The following is an 18,714-nucleotide window of genomic DNA, read 5'->3' on the forward strand; positions in this document are numbered from 1 at the left end:
CCTTCAGAAGACAATCTGCCAGAAGTCCCTGCTTAAAATTTCCACCCAGGGCTCTCCTAGATCACTTCATTTGCTAGAATGAAATGGAGAGAAAAGCAGAAAAAGGCCAGTAAAGATAAAATTAATTTATTTGCCCTCACAACTCCGTGGGCCGCACTGGGCCCCATAGTCCTATAAGCATGCCCTGCAGCTTTGGGCTGGGAGTCCAGTTCCCTGGAGTGCCTACTCCCTCGTCCAGAGCTGCCTTAATCTGGCTCCCTGCTGACCCCATCATCCTGCTCCCACATGCAAGAGGTGCTCAGGTCCACCTGCAGCAAACCCAGGCCTTCCTCTGGCAGTAAGGACAAGGCCTTGTGAGTTGGCTGTAGCACAGATCCGTGTGGACCTGGGTGAGCAGGAGGGCAGGCGGGTTCAGTGCAGAGAGCCACTGTTCTGCTCTTCAAAGGCCATCTTGCCCAGGAGCTGGCTGTCCAACTCCACCCCACTCACAGGTAGCTGGAAGAAGTTCATTTCGGCTGCTAAGGCTGCCATGGCAGAAGGGTCCTGGCCAAACTGAGCTCGCAACATCATGTCCATTTTCTCCAGCCTCCTCTTGAGTCGCTTGGCTTCCCGCTCCCGGATGAGCCGGGCCTGCCTCTTCTCTGGGGTTTCATTGGCCCGCTTCAGCCTCATCGCCTCCCGATCCCGCTGTAGCCGGCGTGCCCGCTGCTCGTCTGTCTCCTGCATGCGCTGCAGGCGTTTGGCTTCACGGTCCCTCATGCGCCTTACTTCCCGCTCCTCTGGGGTCTCATTGTCCCGCCGACTTTTCTTGGCTGTGCGCTCTCGTTCCAGACGCTGTAGCCGTACTTCCAACGGCTCATTCTGTCGGCGTAGGGCCCACTTGCGAACGCTGGGGGTCTGTGCTTCCAGTAGCTTACGGTAGGCAGCACAATTGTTGCACACAAGCAGAATTCCAGCAGGGTACACGGGAGGGCTAAAGGCAATGTCCTTTCCCTCAGCACTGGAGGGACCCTCACTATGGGCTGGCGGTAGGGATTCCATATTAAGTACTTCAGGGAGTTTCTCACTGGAATACAAAAATTTGGGTTGTTAGGGTCTCCTAGCAAGGCTCAGGGATACAGCTTTGACTTAACGCTGGTCCTACTAGGCCAGTTGCTCCAAGTTCACCACTAGGGGTCAGATTTGAGTACTTGGGAGACCTCTGACCTCCCCCACCTCATACCTTCTCTGGGCTTGGGTGGTCTACCAAGTTTTAAAGCCCTCCCGGAGTTAGAGACTGAGCCACCTGCCAGATATCCCCCACAGATGTGCAGGGTACATTCCAGCTGGCTGGTGGTGTTTCTAAGAGCTGTGCAGGGCAGTCCTACTGTGGAAATGGTGGTCCCTCTTGAGGTAGAGGCTGCCTTTAGGGGAGTCCACCCCTCCTGCCCTGGCCGATTCTGCATTGTATCCTAGGCAAACTTAACTAGGACACAATTCATACAGTTCCAGCCTTCCTGGGACACAGTACAGACTTTGTCCTCACAGGGGCCTTTTAGCTCCCTGTAACCTCTCTAAGCTTTATCATGAATGTTATTGGACTGCCCCCAACATCTTTGTAGATGAAAATATTACTCTAATAGGGAAAGAAATGAGAATTCATTTCCCTTTGGGGATATCTAATGGAACGGATTTATTTATTGGCTTCATTACTTGTATTTCCAGAGTCAGTCACCTTTGCATTACCTATCTCTAGGCTTTCTTTTCATTTGTGAAAGCAGAACCCACACCCAATAATTTGTTCCCAGAGCAAGAGGGTTAGGTGACCAGCTAACCTGTTAAACGTGGCATGGCTGGTAAAACGGGCTCCACACACAGCACAGTTAGACCTCTGGTCCTCCGAGTGGATTAGGAGATGACGACCCAAGGACCCCGGGGAGCTTAGGGCCCGGCCACAGACAGGACACATGTAGCTCTTGGCGCTCACCACTGCCGCAGTGTGCTGTAAAACAGAGTCTTCATCTGTCAGCTCAGGCTTCCTTTAAAGTAATCTACACCCACTTAGAAACTGTTCTCTGGTAAATATCCCTTCTCCTTAGTCTCAGAACAAGGAATTTGCAACTATTCTCCCTGCTTAGCACCTGGAAAAGTAAGAGTCTCTTCTGTTAACGACCCTTTAGAAGGGCCAGGCCAATCAGATTATTGTTCAGATTTCATTACAGTTTTGACTATATTCTGGAACATGTAGCTGGCTTGTAAACAACAAAGCTCCAGAGCCAGAGCCCTCTTCAAAACCTGCAAAGAATTCATGGTTGGGATAATTTCTGTCTGTAGCCTCACACTGTGCAGGTACAGGTGCATATTAAGGGAGCAATGAAAGCCAAGTGTAAAAGCTGGCAAGGAAGACTGGTATCCAAAAGCATTTTGTCCTGCCTTTTCTTAAATCCTCTGAAAAACAATCTTCTGAAGAAAGGCCTCCCTTCATGAACCAACTACGCAAAACCCAAGCTGCCATGTGTGCTAACGCCTTTCTAGTACAGATCACAAGGCAGAGGTGCTCTGCGACTGGATCAGAAAGTAGAGCACGAAAAGCTTGTGTTCTTCTGATCCCCTCATTTACACTTCTTCTAGTATAATAGAAACATTTATGTTAACTCATTTTTTCTTCTTTAAAACAAGGCCTCGGGCGCCTGGGTGGCTCAGTGGATTAAGCCGCTGCCTTCGGCTCAGGTCATGATCTCAGGATCCTGGGATCGAGTCCCGCATCGGGCTCTCTGCTCAGCAGGGAGCCTGCTTCCCTCTATCTCCCTCTCTGCCTGCCTCTCCATCTGCTTGTGATCTCTCTCTGTCAAATAAATAAATAAAATCTTTAAAAAAAATAAATAAATAAATAAATAAAACAAGGCCTCATTATTAACAGATGTTAGTTTCTATTTCACTATTTAAAATATGCATTGAAGCACCTGGGTGACTCAGTGGCTCAGGTCATGATCTCAAGGTTGTGAGATCAAACCCTGCACCCTGCACTGGGCTCCATGCTGGGTGTGGAGACTGCTTAGGATTCTCTCTCCCCCTCTGCCCCTGCTCCACCCACCCCTAATCGATACATAAACAAACAAAAGTGCATTAAGTAATTTGGAAAAAAAATATTTAATTTTCAGAGTGTGTGTGTCTGGGAACCCAGAACAGGTTTACCCAACACATTCCACTTATTCTTTAAAACATTCTGGGGACTAGAGTGGAGTCTTACTGGAAGCAACAACCCAAGGTTCCCCTGGGAGCTGGAGGCAAAGGCTAAACCAGGTGCCGGCACCCATGTTCTGGAGCGCGTGGCTCCCCAGCCCATACCTGGTACACATGAGCAATCAGCTGCTCCCGACTCCCACAGTCTAGCTGGCACAGGGGACACTGGCAAAGTCCAAGTAAGGGGTCAGAATTCAAGTTCCCTGTGACCTGCAAATCAACAAGTAGGCAATTCATTAAGACTGTTTACCACTCTTTGCCCTACCCCTACTTCTTTTAACAGGGTGTCCTGTTAAAAGGAATACAACCTGATATCACATGTTATTCTTAGGTTCCCATTATGGACTGAGGGGAAAAGTAATAGGGAAAGGGAATCACATTTACTCCTATCTTTATTTTCCCCAAGGCTTCCTGCCCTGAGGACACAGGGCGGCCCTAAGAGAGCTGATCTATCCCCCACTCCCCACAGTAAACTCTGCAGAGAGAAGATTAGTTTTCCTCCTGCTGTGCTTCTTGCAGGAATCCTCAGGAAACACATTAGAGAGAAGTTGGCACCTCAGGTAACACTCTGACTTATATTTGCAGGGTATACTTCAGAAGTCGGCTGATAGTCTTGTAAAAGTGGATATTCTGTCTGGAAAGAAGTGGGGAAGCTGTACCTGGGTTAGTGATACGTGGAAGGATAGGAAAGCTGGTGTGATGAGAGCTGTGTGTGGGGTTTAGGTAAATGGAGCTGTGAAGGAAGAAACTCTTTACATGAAGGCCTACGAGACTACCAGAGGCAAGATCGTTACTGTGAATCAAGCACATCAGAGCCAAGTAGAAGGGTTGGGGGTCCTGAATTCGGGGGAGCTGTTGTCACTTGCCTCGTGCTCTGCCACTTCATTCCCACCAACAGGCTGTTCCGTATTTTCTAACTCTTTTTCCACTTTGACCACCCCTCCATCTTCCTCTGATGTGTGGGAAGAGACTTCATCTTGTGTGGTCTCCTCTTCATCACCCTCACTGTCACCTGGAACATACAAATTGGTCACTTGTTCTGATTTTTGCATGAATACATCTTGAGTTGCTTTCCATCTTAGAGTTTGTAGCTATAATGGAAAACATAGTCAAGTCTTCCACAATGGAGTTTGTATCAATGTACAGTTGGTATAGTTGGGTACAAATCATGTTGGTGGAAGAGCTATAGCTATTGCTTATAATGCCATTTACATTAAAGAGAAAATCTCAGGCAAAATTGCATTAGACAACAGTTAATTGGGCCCTGTACGTTATCCTAAAAATAATTCTTACACGATTCCAAACATCTCATACTTGAAATCACACCTCCCACGCACCTCACACCATGCTCATTCCCACAACACACGAACTCTGCCTTACCCACACTTCTCACTGATTCTATTACTTACTTTTCTCCATAACCCCCCTGGTACAGTTTTTCCAATGGCATCACATGTACTATTCTATTCTGAGTCCCACTAATCCTTTCTCTCCCAACAAACCCTAAGGCACACTTAAGAGAAAAACCAACAAATTTTTTTCTTCCTCTTTTCAAGAGATGAGGTAGTAGTGATGTCATCTTATAGGGAAAGATTTGTTCAGTCCAGTGGAAAAAAGAGTACAGCAACCAACCTTAGGCCATTTGTTATGCTACCTGACTCAGGGTGTTCTTACTCTGCTAGTAACTCAGAATTCTAGGCTAAATAAATCCATTGTTTCTGTTGGTTCTCTGGATTATCTGACAGATAACTGACTGTATTAAGTAAAGGGAACAGGCCATTCTTTAGGATGAAATATACTTTCTTGTGACTAAAGTAAGAACTGAGTTTGTTTTCATTTAGGGGATAGGATGTGGCTATGGGGGAGTGGTCTGCCTGTGACTGGGGGATCTGCAAGGTTTTTATGGGCTGATGTTTTCCCCTATTACTTATAAAATGGTAGGGGAAACATTAAAAACACACACACACACACACACACACACACACACACACACACAATAAAAAAGGGAATTTCTAAAAGGGAAAAAAAGTTCTAGTACCTTGAAGATCACAAGAAGGAAGCCAAGTCTAGGTAAGCTGTGAGACTCCAGCCCCAACCCAACCACATTAAGATCCTGGATTCCTGGGCCTGACTATGAGCAAGAGAAATATAAGGTAGACTTTCACCTGTGAGACTCAGCTTTTCCCGCTAACAGCGTTTCTTGTCTTCTTTCTACTACTACCTTGTATAATTCTGAAATCCACCAGCATCTGGGCAAAACTGATTACATTCTTTTTCTTCATAAGAAAATCTAACCAAATCATCTGCTAGTAGTTACATATGTCTCTATTAGATATTCTACTTGTTTGGGGGACTGGATTTGGGCCCTGTATGCCTTATTCCCTAGCCCAAAGCTTTCATCTGAATTCATCTAAATAATGAAGGACTGGAACAGATTAAATCATACCATATTTTCTCACCAGTTTATTTGGAATATTTGTAAACTTAGTCTAAGACAACATTGTATCAGACACATTACATGAGTGATGAAAAAATCCAAACATACCTCTCTACTAAAATGATTTTTACAAAATAAGTATGCCATCTAGAGGGACGATGCAGCTTTTCCAGAATGGAAGCCTATTAGACTTTATAGATGTTGCCATTCCTATCCTGTTACTCAAACGGGTAGCTCCCACAGGTTTTCTAGAAATCTTTGGTTCATTTTTCTTTGCTATTAGACGCTAAATTATTACTGTTTTTTTGTTGCTAAGTTATTACTTAGAGTGAAAACTGTAGTTCCTGAAGGTGCTGAATTCTTTCCTTTTTTATTCTTCAATCCCAAATGTGGAGAAAAATTTAAAAATCTCACTCTGAATTGACAGTAATACCAACCAATATCAGATGGATGTGATTAGTAAAGTAAGGAGATCATTCTAGGAAATGTGTCTGTTCAGGCAGCTCCCGGAACAGATGAGCTGTGAGGCTCAGCAAGATACCAGCCACTGTCTTTCCATCTCCTTCCAGGGATTTACTTAGGACTTGGGGTGGGAAGACCTTGACTTTAACATTTTACTCCTTTTTAAAAATTCCATTAAAAAAATTTTTTTTTAAAGTAATCTCTGCACCCACTACGGGGCTCAAACTCACAGCTCCAAGATCAAGAGCTGTCCGTTCTACCGAGCCAGCCAGGTGCTCTGACTTTGACTTCAGCACTTCATATGATGCATAATCTCATTAGTAAGGAAATCCTCTTATATAACGTTATAATGAAATCTCAAGCAAAAATTTCATTAATGCCACTCTTACATTTTGTTAATTATGAGTAAATAGATTCTAGGAGACAGAGATTCTTTTCAACTGACCTAACTCAGGGACAGGGTGAGCACTAATAATCCCTACGCCCCTGTCTCACAGTCATCACAAACCTATCTCTGTATGGTACTGCACCAAGTAAGCAGTCCATGAGTTAAAAAAAATATATAATACCAAACCTGTCCTCTCTCTGGACAAGCATATGCTCGTACACCTTAGAACATCTTTGGGAACACTGAGGATCCACAAATCTTCTTCTTCATATCTTCCTCCCAACCCCCATGCACAATCCCCAGAGCACACACACTCTGATAATTCTTCTCCCATTGCCCTGAGTCATTACCAGAAGGTGCAGAACTCACTGCTACTGGAGTCCTGATCTCTTAGTTGTTGGATAGCTTGTCGCTGACTGCCAAGTTCTCCAGGAAAATCAGTTTTCATCATCGCCTGGCGGGCTTGCTCTTCTAGCCCAGCAAATACTTGATCCCCTGGTGGTCACAAGGAAAAATAGTCAGGCCACCAGCTGGGCAGCATGTATCCTCAGGGAAGCTGGTTGAAAAGTCAGACCATTCAAAGGTAGGAGACAGGCAGGTACCCCATGGTGGGGTCATCCATCACTAAGTCAGCTTGCTGCCTCCTGGAGTTCTGGGCACCACTACTCTTCCCGGGCAGTAAGCCAGATGCTCTAGAAAGCATCACTTGCTTAAATCCTCCTAATCTTGACTCCTTTCAAAAGGTAATCAATTTCTACTTTACAAATTTAACTTCAGAATCTCAATTCCATTTATAACCTTCCATCAGGATTGGCGAGAGAGGCAGAGAGGTGAAGTGATAGGATGATAAAGATAGGGCAACAAATCTGGGCACAATCTCTGATTCTTAGTATACTAACACTACGGCCGTGGCTCAGTGTCTAGCTCTGACTACAAACAAGTGCTTCAACTAACCCTTACAATAACAATCTCTCTAATCTCATCTTCAGCCATCTTCTTTCCAAGACATGCTCTGGAAGTTGTTCCTTGACTCTACTTCTGTGTCTATCAGAATAAACCGCAAGCAAATCAACAACTAGCTGAATAGTAGATTAAAAGAACAAGTAATACATGAACGGATTTTTGCTGAGGAACAAACTCCCTGAAAGACAGCAACCAATTTGCAACAATATTTTATCAGTTTCCTTGATCAACGTGGTCTGTTTTCTTTTTTCTTTTCTTGTAATGGAATATCCAAAAGCCCTGGACCTGTCCTTGATTATGCATTTACTTTCGATGAACTCTGCCTAGGATCTGTGTGGTTATTGAAGAGTTAACATTTAAGTGCTCTTTTATTTCCAAGAGGCCAAGCAGGAGAAAAGAGAATTGGGTTTCTCGAGGTTTCCATTATCTCAGTCAGAGTGGAAACTACAGTCCCCATTCTCCAGCCACCAAGAGAGACTAATAAAAAGCCCTAGTGAAATGTCTGACAATAGGCCAGGCGCTTTCTTAATGGAGAGAAAGGAAAGTAAACAGGCTCAGATTCCAAGACAGGATACAATGAGGTAGGAGAAATGGTCAGTTGACCTGTGCTATAAGTCCTTGGGCAATCTGACATGAAGTAGGCTTCATGTGATTCACTTTAGGCATTTGTTCTGCAAAAATTCAGTGAGCATCCATATGCTAAGTGTTAAACACTAATAATTACTATTTGGCATGTCCTAGTTCCAGGCTCTCTGTTAAGTGCTTTATAATTTCTATCTTAAAGATTCTCTGCAAAACTCTATGTGTTAGGTATTCTTCCTACCCATACTTTACTTAAGAGAAAACTCAGGTTTATAGGAAAGCAAAGTATTTGAACCGAGGTCTGTACAGCTCTAAAATCCTTATTTTAAACTGCTTTCAAGCAGAGATGTGGGGTTAGATAGTTCATCAGAGTGATTTTGCTGAAAACAAACACTTATCTCTGTGAGAAGAATGGTTCTGATCATAGCGATAATGTTACCTTTGTATCATAAGAATCTGATGCTACACCTCAAATACCAAAGTAACATTCTCAGGGCCAGTAATTGACAAAGAGACCTATCATTTTGATGGTTCTGATACCTGTGATAAGTTACCATGCTGGGGCTACTCTGATCAATACTGTGAGTGGGAGTTCAAGTGAACTTCTAACCACAAAGCCCTCCAGTAAAAGAAAAATAAGCAGCTTTAAGTCCATTTTTAAAATATCACAATCACAAACTGGGTATAAATTACTGCTAGAGAAGGCAAACAGTGAATTCTATTATAGCACCTCCTCACTCTTTTTGCAGAAGGAAAATACTTTTCTTCATGGTGGTTGTACTGTAACCACAAGACCGTGGCCAAGTGGACTGTTACTGAATTCTTCTGGATAGATGCATGCTTCCGGACATGGAAACTATGGGCAGAAATGGCCCTAAGGGATATATTATATACCAGCAGATAATTATCAAGGGGCAGACCATTCTCATCAGTGACACTTCTCATCTCTAAAGAAACCTACTCGGAAACAAACTAGGTTTATAACATACGAAGAATACTTATTTCCCCCCTTAATTACTAAGGGTAATTACCATTGGATTAGTAAAAGGGCATCTAAAAGGATGACTTTCCAGATCAACTAGGAATTCAGTTTAGACCCATAAACTTGAGCTCAACATTTTTGTCTATTGATGTTGTCTAATATTTAGGCCTTCACAGAACAGAGAAGAGTCTATCCAGAAGATGTCCCTGTCTAGGACTTTTGCTGGCAATCTCACTTAGGATTGTTGGAATGAATTAATTGTTATTCCTTTTTGGCTGTTGGGAAAGAAAAACTGTGCTCTTCTATTTGGTTCTATTCCTGACTTACAAAGGCCAATGGAAACTTTATTCCTTAGGGCTATTCCTATCAATATAAAGCAAAATATATAAAAATTATTAGAAAAGTGATTTTGGCTTATCTCATAGGAGAAGGTAAATGAATGATCCTCCAGTAGTCACTATTTACCTAAACTCTAAATCCCACTCTCCAGAATTATCCTTTCATAAAAAGATAGTGATACCTTTTACTTACCTAAAAGTATGTCATAATAACTCAAGTCAAATGTGATCCATAGAGATACAGGTGCTTAAGAAGTGTTACATAACTGCCTGCTTTTATAATGCTGAATTATTATTTCCTTCTATCTTGAGACTATTGGAGTAGGTTAAAAAAACCCTCAGGTCCCTAGATATTAATGTAGGGCAACCATCTTATTTAACATGGGTATTTATTTGTCTATTAATAGTTGAGAACAAGTCGTCTAAGCTCTGCAGTAAAAATGAAGGTGCGAGCTCTCTCTTTTTTGGAGGAGGGGGGTGGTATGAAATCAAAATACTGTTTGATTTGGCTAAGGTTTTTCAGACCAGACAAGAACAAGGCCATTCTAGCAAGTTTGTAGAACAGACGAGAAGCCTGGGATGAAAGTTACTAGAAAGGCAAAGATTTACAATTCTCTGTATTGAGTCCTTGGTGCAATTAAATAAATGCCAATTTCTGGCTGACTAAAATAAAGTGAAGCAAAGCAGCTAAAAAAAAAAATTCTAAGAGAGCAGATGTCAAATTCAGAAAAAAATGAGCTAATCTTGGGAATGAGGAGCTTAGGATTCCATTCCAGCTGACAGTCTCTAAAACCCAAGGTACTACCACATGCTGGGAACACAGCCATTTACCTCACAAGGATGCTGACAGAACGAACAAGGACAAAACAAGTTGTGCTTTTTGGAAGAGAAGGGACTTTAAAGGCTTTTTTTCCTACTTGTCTGTAAAAGCCGAGAAGATTTTACTGAAGTTCAAAGTTTTTAGTTTTGTTTGTACTTTGCAATCTGAAAACAAAAGTGTCTTAAAAAGTTTTTCTTAAGGAAAAAAGTTTTCCTTTTCTTAGTGGTTTGCTTGGCATAAACACACCAAATGAGAGTGTACAGGGGACTCTATTTTCAACCTCTCTAGAAACAGCTGACAGAAACTTGTACTCAGAAGGAGGTGAGATGAGGAAGGTCTAATAGTCCATCCACAGTTTCTCTGAGACTAACAATTCTAGGCTTTTATTCAGAAAGCTCTGTGTCAAATCTGTTAATGAACTGAACAAACTATACACGAGTACGCCTGGATGTTTCTGGGGAAAGGAGAAATCATGACAGTAATTTAGATACAGAGACAGTCCTGAGGAAAGCCGAGTAACTGCTCGCGCAGCCTGCCCATTGGCTTCTAAGGTGGATCTGACAAATGCTGTCACGCTACAGCAGTGGGATTCTTAATACATTCTTTGAGGCGGGCTTTGAGCTCCATGCCACACAATCTCCTTCCCAGAAGGCAGATGTAATGGAGCTCAGCCATTACTCTACTCAAGTGCCGACTGGCTTTAACATTTCAGCAAAGCTTGTGCAGACATTCTCGCCTTCCAGACCTTGAGTCCATTCCATTTACTTTAAATAGACGAGCAGCATTAAATTCAATACATTCGAATGGTTCAATTTCACTGCAAGGAAATAGGAGACTCCAGTGGCTAGAAGACTGAAATTACCTATTCCTACTTGCCGTTATTGTCCTGGGCAATGAGAAGATGCCCTTTTGAAAAAGGTAGGATTGGCTTCAGTCCCCGCATAGTCATTAGGTAGAAAGTCCGGAGACACCAGCAAACCTCAGTGTCTTTTCTTCTTTAGTCAGGCTTAGTCCATTACCTGAGAAGCCTCCACGGTTCCCTACCCAAATGCATCACAGCCCTTCCCTGGGGGTCTGCTTTTGCAGGTGAACATTTCTGTTCACAGCCCTCTAATAGTCCCCAGCACAGAGCCCGCACAGTTCTACCCACTCTGCCACAATATGCTGTTCACACATTCTGGAAATGGTATTTCTGCCATTGTGTATGTATGATACTCTCTTCTCCATGGTCTGTGTGTCCCTCTGTTTTCTGACCTAATGCCAGCTCATCCTGCATTCAGCTACGGTGGGAACAGAGTCAGCGGTCAGATGTAAGCTCTGTGGACACAGGCACGGACCATATGGACCTTCACTGGCTTCCCCTGGCCTTATCACAATCATGCCATCATCTCCGCCAGCTACTCCCTTAAATCTAACCAAGTCTTTTTGGACAGGTGCTTTTACAGGTAAATGCCCAACTCCTGTGACAGCCTTATTTGTGAACACCTCATCTCTACTAAAAGTACCTTTCCTGCCCTGCCTTCTTGGGGTCACATCTGTGTCTTTTATTAATACTCATTTTCAACCAGAGAGAAGACTATCTTCCTAAACCTCTGGGTTGGATTACCTGGGCTAGAGATACTGCTCTTAACAGTCCTCACATTCAGGCTTACCACATTTCCACTGTTTTAGCAGCAATTTCTAAACCCTGCCTAAACCACTCATTCATCTTTGTATTAAGCAGACTTCCACTGCCACCTATTCCAGAATATACTCCTAGAAATATTAGAGTTGTTCTCTTAAAAAACCTTCCCAAGACTTAAATTGAAGAATTATTGTATATGGAGGTCTGCCACCCTAATCTCATTAACCCATACAATGTTGAAGTCCTCCTACTTCCTCTGTTCGCACTGTTTCCTCTCTCTCTTGAAGTTACCCAATACGGTACATAGTACCTGACATCCGGTGTGTTTGTAATAAATTTTAATCCTCTTATCTTAAACTCCTTGACTAATGTATTCTCTCATATGTAGAGTTCTTTCCTCAAGAACAGGTTTTTACCTGTGGTAATCATGCCACTGAATTCTCTTCAGATGTTGCTGTACCTTATTTAGTCAGTCCTCCGTAACAATAGGGTGCTATTTGGCTCTTTTTTAAACATTTGGGTCAGGATGCTCATCTGCCCAGATCATAGGAAACTGGTTAATTCCATCAAATCTGCACAGTTATATTGTTAAAGAGACACTTTTAAATATCCTCTATTATAAGCAGTGCTAGAAGTAGAGAGGAATAGCAGGAAATATAAAAAGGACATAGTCTCTCTCTAGAATTCTGTAATCTAATTGATGAAATAAAACATACATATAAAACTAGTGAGAGGGGCGCCTGGGTGGCTCAGTGGGTTGGGCCGCTGCCTTCGGCTCGGGTCATGATCTCGGGGTCCTGGGATCGAGTCCCGCATCGGGCTCTCTGCTCGGCGGGGAGCCTGCTTCCTCCTCTCTCTCTCTGCCTGCCTCTCTGCCTACTTGTGATCTCTGTCTGTCAAATAAATAAATAAATAAATCTTTAAAACTGGTGAGAAACAATGCAAGGCAATAATGCATACCTGGTTTTCCTGTTACTAGTCTTTCTCTCATGTGATCCATTCCATCTTCTGCTTCATAGTCCCTAAAACACTACATTCTAAATGTCAATCCACATGCTCTGCTTGAAAACCTTCAGTACCTCCCTATAGTCCACGGTATATAGTATGAACTTGGACTGGTCTTCAGGCCTCTACAATCTAGAACTTAACATCTCCAACCTCATCTTGTGTCCTGTGACATCCAGATAAATAAAACTTCTGCTTCATACAAAGTCTCCTTATCGCCTGAACATATGCATCCCTCCTTTTTTTTTTTTTTTTAAAGATTTTATTTATTTATTTTAGAGAAAGAGAGACACAGGGAACACAGTGCAAGTGGAGGGAGGGATAGAGGGGAAGAGAGAGAATTCCAAGCAGACTCCAAGCTGAGCATGGAGCCCAATGTCGGGCTCAATCTCACGACCGAAGATCACAACCCAAGCCAAAATCAAGAGTCAGACGCTTAGCCCACTGAGCTACCCAGGCGCCCCTGTGCATTCCCCCTTATATCTTTGCTCACATGATTTCCCCTACTGATTTTATCTCTTCCTTCTTCTTCTTCTTTTTTTTTTTTTTTAAATCCACTTCCTACCTTCTAAGGCCCAGTTCAAGTTCATAGTTTAGGGCATCTTCCATGAAGCATTCCCTCCTTCCTCAGTCCATGGAACTCTCTCCCTCTTCTTAACTTCTGTCGTACACACAGTCTACAGCACCCCTATATGGCACTCAGCATATACTACCTTGTGTTTTTAGATATTATTTTATGTATCTGTAGCTACATTATAGCCTTATATATCCTTACATTGTTTTATAGCCCTGGCATCTAGCACAAGGCTTTGTACAGATATCCTATAAATGTTTATTAATATGATCAAGTATACCTACTAAAACAGGTTTCTAACACCTCCAGCAACCACATTTTAAAATCTTGTTCAAACTCTTTAACCCTATTTTCCTTCACAAACTAGTGTGAGCCTTTCACCTAAATTCAGATGACTCTCTCATTTCAACCCGTAATGTACCCAGGTTCCAGAAGACAAAACCCAGTACTCACAGTGAACTTTATTCGGATTTGTCTGTTTCCGACGGGACATGTTTCCCTGATCTGAGAGCTCTGGCCTTTCCCAGTTTCACAACTGGATATGTTACTACCTCCTTGCAGGATGCTGACCTATAATAAAAAGGATATTGTTAGCACATGTCATTTCTGCCAGAAATTAGACAAAATTAAAGATAAAAGAAGACTTTAAAAAATAGTTATTAAGCATATAAAACTCACCAGTTATAAATAATAGAATTTTAAAAAGAAAGAAATGAATAGGTCCCTAGCACAACATCAAGATCCCAAGAAGTTTGAGAGGAGACTCCTTCAAAGGATTTAGAGAATTTCACTCTAAATCTATCTGTGGAATCCAGAATACTATTAAGTGATCATGATCAAGGTCAGAGGATAGAAAAGGAAACAAAAAACTCAGGCAAACAGCTTCAGAAGCACTGCAGACTCAAAGGGATAACCCCTGTGAATGCAAAAGGAAGCAAAAGGGGGTGGCAGCTCACGTATTACACGCCCACTGGAAGTCAGGCCCTGCAATCTGCACAAATGGGAGCCTCCAGATGTTTTTTTTCCCAAAGTTATCTTGTCTGGAGGTGACAAAGCATCCCATCCCTGTGATACAGGAAATGTCTCAAAATTTTAGGCTTCTATTAATGAGATCAACATGGAAAATAGAGCCTTTATCTAGTGGGGTATGCACAGTGCTGAGCACTGTGGATGACAGGGCACTAGAACCAATTAAGCTTCCAATGTTGAAGATGAACTCTCACCAGAACAGCCAGATGCCATCCACACTGTTGCTAATTCAACACCTCAGTGTAGAACATCAATCTGGCCCCGCTCACATGCTTTGGAGTGACGGTCAAATTTAATAACTTTAGTGCCTCCTTTCAATTCAGCCTCTATGTAGCAAGACATCAGTGGGAAGAACAAAGAGAAAAGCTCCCCAAATGAGAAGTGCCGCAGAGACCTGCATCTGCTTCCCTGAAATTGGAGGGAACAGATACCTAAGCCTGGAGGTTCCTGGTTAGTTTATAAGAAAGACTTTCCCAGCAGTAAGTGTTGTTAGAGAGTCTGAAATGGATTAGTAGTGAAAACTGTGAAATTTTCTATGAAAGCACAGTGAATAAACAGATTAAAAAGAGAGACTGTCTTTCCTACCAAAGATAAGAATATGGATCTGATCACCCTCTAAGTTTTCTTTCAGTCCCTGCATTTTCAAACTGTACTTAACATTGAATAAACAAGTAGTTCAATGCCTTACAAGGCCTTATGAGAGGCACCGCTAACTATACTTTGCACTGCAGTTACTGAAGACTCATCTCCAGTTATGGCAACGAACTCCTCAGTGTAGCTAGAAAGGATCTCAGACCTGTAATCAGATCCTGCCTCCCCTTACCAAAAGAAGAAAGAAACCGCAAATGGCAAAGACAGGCCTCCACAGGAAGTGGCAAAGGAAGCAGCTTTCGGGCAGTCTTCTATCATATCTGCATATCAAACATAGTTCTTTTTCAGACCTTAAATTAAACAACAACAACAAAAAACAACCAACAACCCCAACTCCAAATGCATACAGTATAAATCAATGTTAACTGGTTAAAGGGCAGTATGTATTTGTGTTCTAAGTTTTGTTTTCCTAGGTCATTTCTTTCTAATCAAGTAGTTACTTTATTAATGGAAGCAATGAAGGCATATTCACTTTGGGTCTTTTCCTATAGCTCTGTGGAATCACAAAGTAGAAAGTTGAATAAAATGCAGGTTGTCTATCATTTTTTCCTAAAATTTGCAGAGCTACGCCTATTATGTAAGGGAAAAAATGAAATATTAACTAATCTTTAAATTTTCTCTCTTCATCAAGATTAGAAATTGAAACTGTGAGATAAAAGTAATGACGATCCTTCCAAATGAAGACCAAATAACTTGAGACAGGCTCAATTCAGATCATCTTGGTGAGGCAACAGTTCAATACTAAAGCTACAAGTCAGAAACACAGATGAGTATCTGCATATTTAAATAGGCAGTGTCCACTCCACTTCACAATCCTCCTAGTGGCCGAATGGGGAACTGACCAGATGGTACCCAATGGGACTTCACACCTGAGGGATTAAGGGGAAAAACAGGAAAACACCCCTTCCTCCCTCAAAAAAAGAAAGTCCGTGGAGTCGTGGACTCTAGAAAATAAAAAAACAGAAAGTACACACACACATAAACAGCAATGTAAGTGCATTCTTGACACTACAGCAAGATCTCAGAAGTTAGACAACAGTTTTATAGGCAGTAAAAGCTAAAATTCATAGACACATTGCCTTAAAGATCACGCATTCAGTTTTACTTTTAACACTGCCTCAGCTCCCAAACCCGAATCTAAAACCAACACAAAAATGTAAATGGAGAGCCGCCTGAACATCACCATCTGGAAGAAAAAACGGGACAGGAAGAAAGGTAAACAGTGAGATTCAGGTTTACAAGGGGTTCTATATAAAAAGGAAGGAAGCTTTCTTTCGACCGAGGTTATGAGTCCTTTGGAGGGGGGCCAACATCTCCCCTTAACATTATCCCTGCTCTCCCACAGGTGTTAGGTTGCAGCTTCCAGAACACACCACCGGCTTGAGCATGAAAAAAAAAAAAAAAAAAAGGTGAAATCCAATCTTTTAAAAAAGAGGGTGCACTCCCACCTCCAGCTCTGGTGCAGTTCCCACGGAGCAAAGTAAACTCGCCTGAATCCCAATGATTTTTATCTGCCAAAAGGGAAAGGACAAGAAAGCCGGTCACGTAGCTGCCTCACTGACCCTGTTCCCACTTTCTTTGGTCTGGAGCATGTGTACCGAGATGGTCCTTTTGGCTTCTTCCAGCATGAGCACAGGTAGATTCCCAGGAATTATCGACAAAAGCCAGAGGTCTTCCGAGGCGGCTCAGACAAACCCTCAGACGACACAGTCTTCTCAGAAATCTAAATTTAGAAGCCGTTCTGCGAGACCGCGACGCGGGACTGACACCCGGGTCTGCACTCCCACGCCCATCCTCCCCCTCCCCCGGCTCCACCCCAGCCTGTCAGACGCCGGGGCCGCCCCGGTTGTGCCCGGCCCTGCCCGACCTGGGCCCACCGCCGGAGGGCGGCGGCGCGGACGCCCCTCCCGCGCCCGAGGGACTGAAAGAGGAACGGCCGGTGGGGAGCCAGCCGGGTCCGGCCTCGTCTCCGAAACCCGGCGCTGGGCGAGCGTCCGCGCCTGGGCTGCCCCCGCCCCCCCGGCCAGAGCAAGCCGGAGCCCCCTCCCCAGACACAGACAAAAGGACCGACAGCCGGCAACAAGAGGGAGGGCGAGGAGCCCCTGCATCCTCAGCCTAACCCAGGAGGGGAAGGAGACGGGGTTCTTTTTACCCGGCGCCTCGGCGCTCTGCGGCGCTCCGCGTCCGTGGGCCCCGCCTCCGGACAGACGGACCGCCGGACAATGGGCCCCGGACCGCAGCTCGGACTGGCCGGGCCGGGGCTCTCCGGGACTGAGCCCCGGCAGGCGGAGGGCGGCTTCGAGCCAAGCCGGTGGCGGGGAGCCGAGGGGCGGCGCTGCAGACGGACAAAGCCAACGGCAGACAGACAGACGGAGGGGGAAAAGATGGCGACGCGGGCGGCGGGAGCGCGCTGGTCGCGCACCCGCAGCCAGTGAGGCGCGTGCACGAGCCTCTCCTCTCCCCCTCCCCCCTTCTCAGGGCTGGTCCCCCTCCCCGCTCCTCAGGCGCGCGCCCGGTGGCGTGGGCGGGGCTTGAGGGGAGAGGGGGGTCTGGGGAGGCGGGACTTAAGGGAGCATCCAATCACAGACGTGTGAGGGGGGGCCTCGCCTCCATCCTCGCGCCCCGGGGACCACGCAGCTTTTCGCCTCCTCTTCGGTCTTTCTTCATCCAGGTTAGCCCCTCGGCTCCCCTATGCTTTCCTGGACCTGAAAGTCACCTCCGATACTGTTTTTTTTTTTTTTTTTTACCCCACCGTTGAGTTTAGCCACAAAACCCACATCCCCCAACCACAGCTCCACCGCAGGCTCCCCCTCGCCTTAGCTCAACCTTAGTCTCTCCCCCAACCCAAACCCTCTTCCCTTGGTTCCCCCTACAATTCGCGGTTTTTTCGACCCCCAAGGCATTTAATGTGACCGAGACCTAGGGGCCACGGACCTTTGTGGGAGGGGCCAAGTTCTGCTGTCAGAATCTCAGAAGAGAAAAATCTTTACATTTCTTTTAGGCGTTTAAGTCTCCAGCATGATCGTTAACTAGTGAAATAACAGTAGCTGTAGACCTAGGGGCGTAAGATACAGAGCGGAGTAACTTTGGCACGGTTGTCACTTAAGGGACATTTGGGGCAATTGAAAGTGGTTAGACTCATTTCCTCCTTCCCTTGTCATCATCCCTATTTCCTCACTGCTTTTTCTTTTCCTCCTTTTATTCTGTCTTCTTGTGGAATACCTAAGACTGCCTCTAACACAGCTTACCTGAAGTAGGGGATGCAGTGAAAAGATGGGATCTGGTAATAGAAGATCTAGCCTCAATTGAGTCCCAGCCTGCCACTGACCAGCCTGTGACTTTGAGCAAGTCCCTATGCTGAACCTCTGCTTCCCAAAATGTAAATTGGATAATAATGTAATAATTCGTAACCTCTGCTCTCAAAGGGCTGTTGTAAACAGAGGATTAAGTAAAATGAAGATATGAAAGCATTACACAAATAGTCCTTGTGATTCCTGGCCCCAGGAAGGCAGAAGAGCTAATGAAGAGGCTGACACTTGTTTTTATAGCAACAAGTCCTGGTATTTGCATAAAGTGTTCTTGCAAAATGTTCTTCCCATAAGTCTCCAATGAGATGATATTATTTTCTGCCTCTTGT

At 44.2% G+C, this 18,714-nt stretch overlaps 1 protein-coding gene across 2 annotated transcripts; it reads right to left on the minus strand.

Moving 5' to 3' along the window:
- Positions 1-110: 110 nt before the first annotated feature.
- Positions 111-13,967, minus strand: ZNF821 (zinc finger protein 821). Of its 2 annotated transcripts, XM_059150692.1 has the most exons (6): positions 13,851-13,967; positions 6,879-7,004; positions 4,089-4,234; positions 3,328-3,432; positions 1,815-1,981; positions 111-1,066 (listed from the first exon to the last, which is right to left on the minus strand). In XM_059150692.1, exons 1-6 carry the CDS (start codon positions 13,888-13,890, stop codon positions 412-414), a joined length of 1,239 nt encoding a protein of 412 aa, XP_059006675.1. In that variant the 5' UTR covers positions 13,891-13,967; the 3' UTR covers positions 111-411. The 2 variants fall into 2 exon arrangements, with proteins under 2 accessions (XP_059006675.1, XP_059006676.1); XM_059150693.1 differs by lacking the exon at positions 6,879-7,004 and having other exon boundaries at positions 13,851-13,962.
- Between the last annotated feature and the right edge of the window lie 4,747 nt (positions 13,968-18,714).

The sequence above is a fragment of the Mustela lutreola genome, chromosome 16, assembly GCF_030435805.1.
Source record: "Mustela lutreola isolate mMusLut2 chromosome 16, mMusLut2.pri, whole genome shotgun sequence".
NCBI classification, from domain to species: domain Eukaryota; kingdom Metazoa; phylum Chordata; class Mammalia; order Carnivora; family Mustelidae; genus Mustela; species Mustela lutreola.

Excerpts from the sequence above, each read along its gene's own strand:
- ZNF821 (XM_059150692.1), bottom strand. The coding sequence starts at position 13,890 with ATGTCCCGTCGGAAACAGACAAATCCGAATAAAGTTCACT. Across the intron at positions 3,433-4,088 it reads ATGAAGTGGCAGAGCACGAG|GTCACAGGGAACTTGAATTC; the intron begins GCAAGTGACAAC and ends GTTGATTTGCAG. Across the intron at positions 1,982-3,327 it reads TGATTGCTCATGTGTACCAG|CACACTGCGGCAGTGGTGAG; the intron begins GTATGGGCTGGG and ends TCTGTTTTACAG.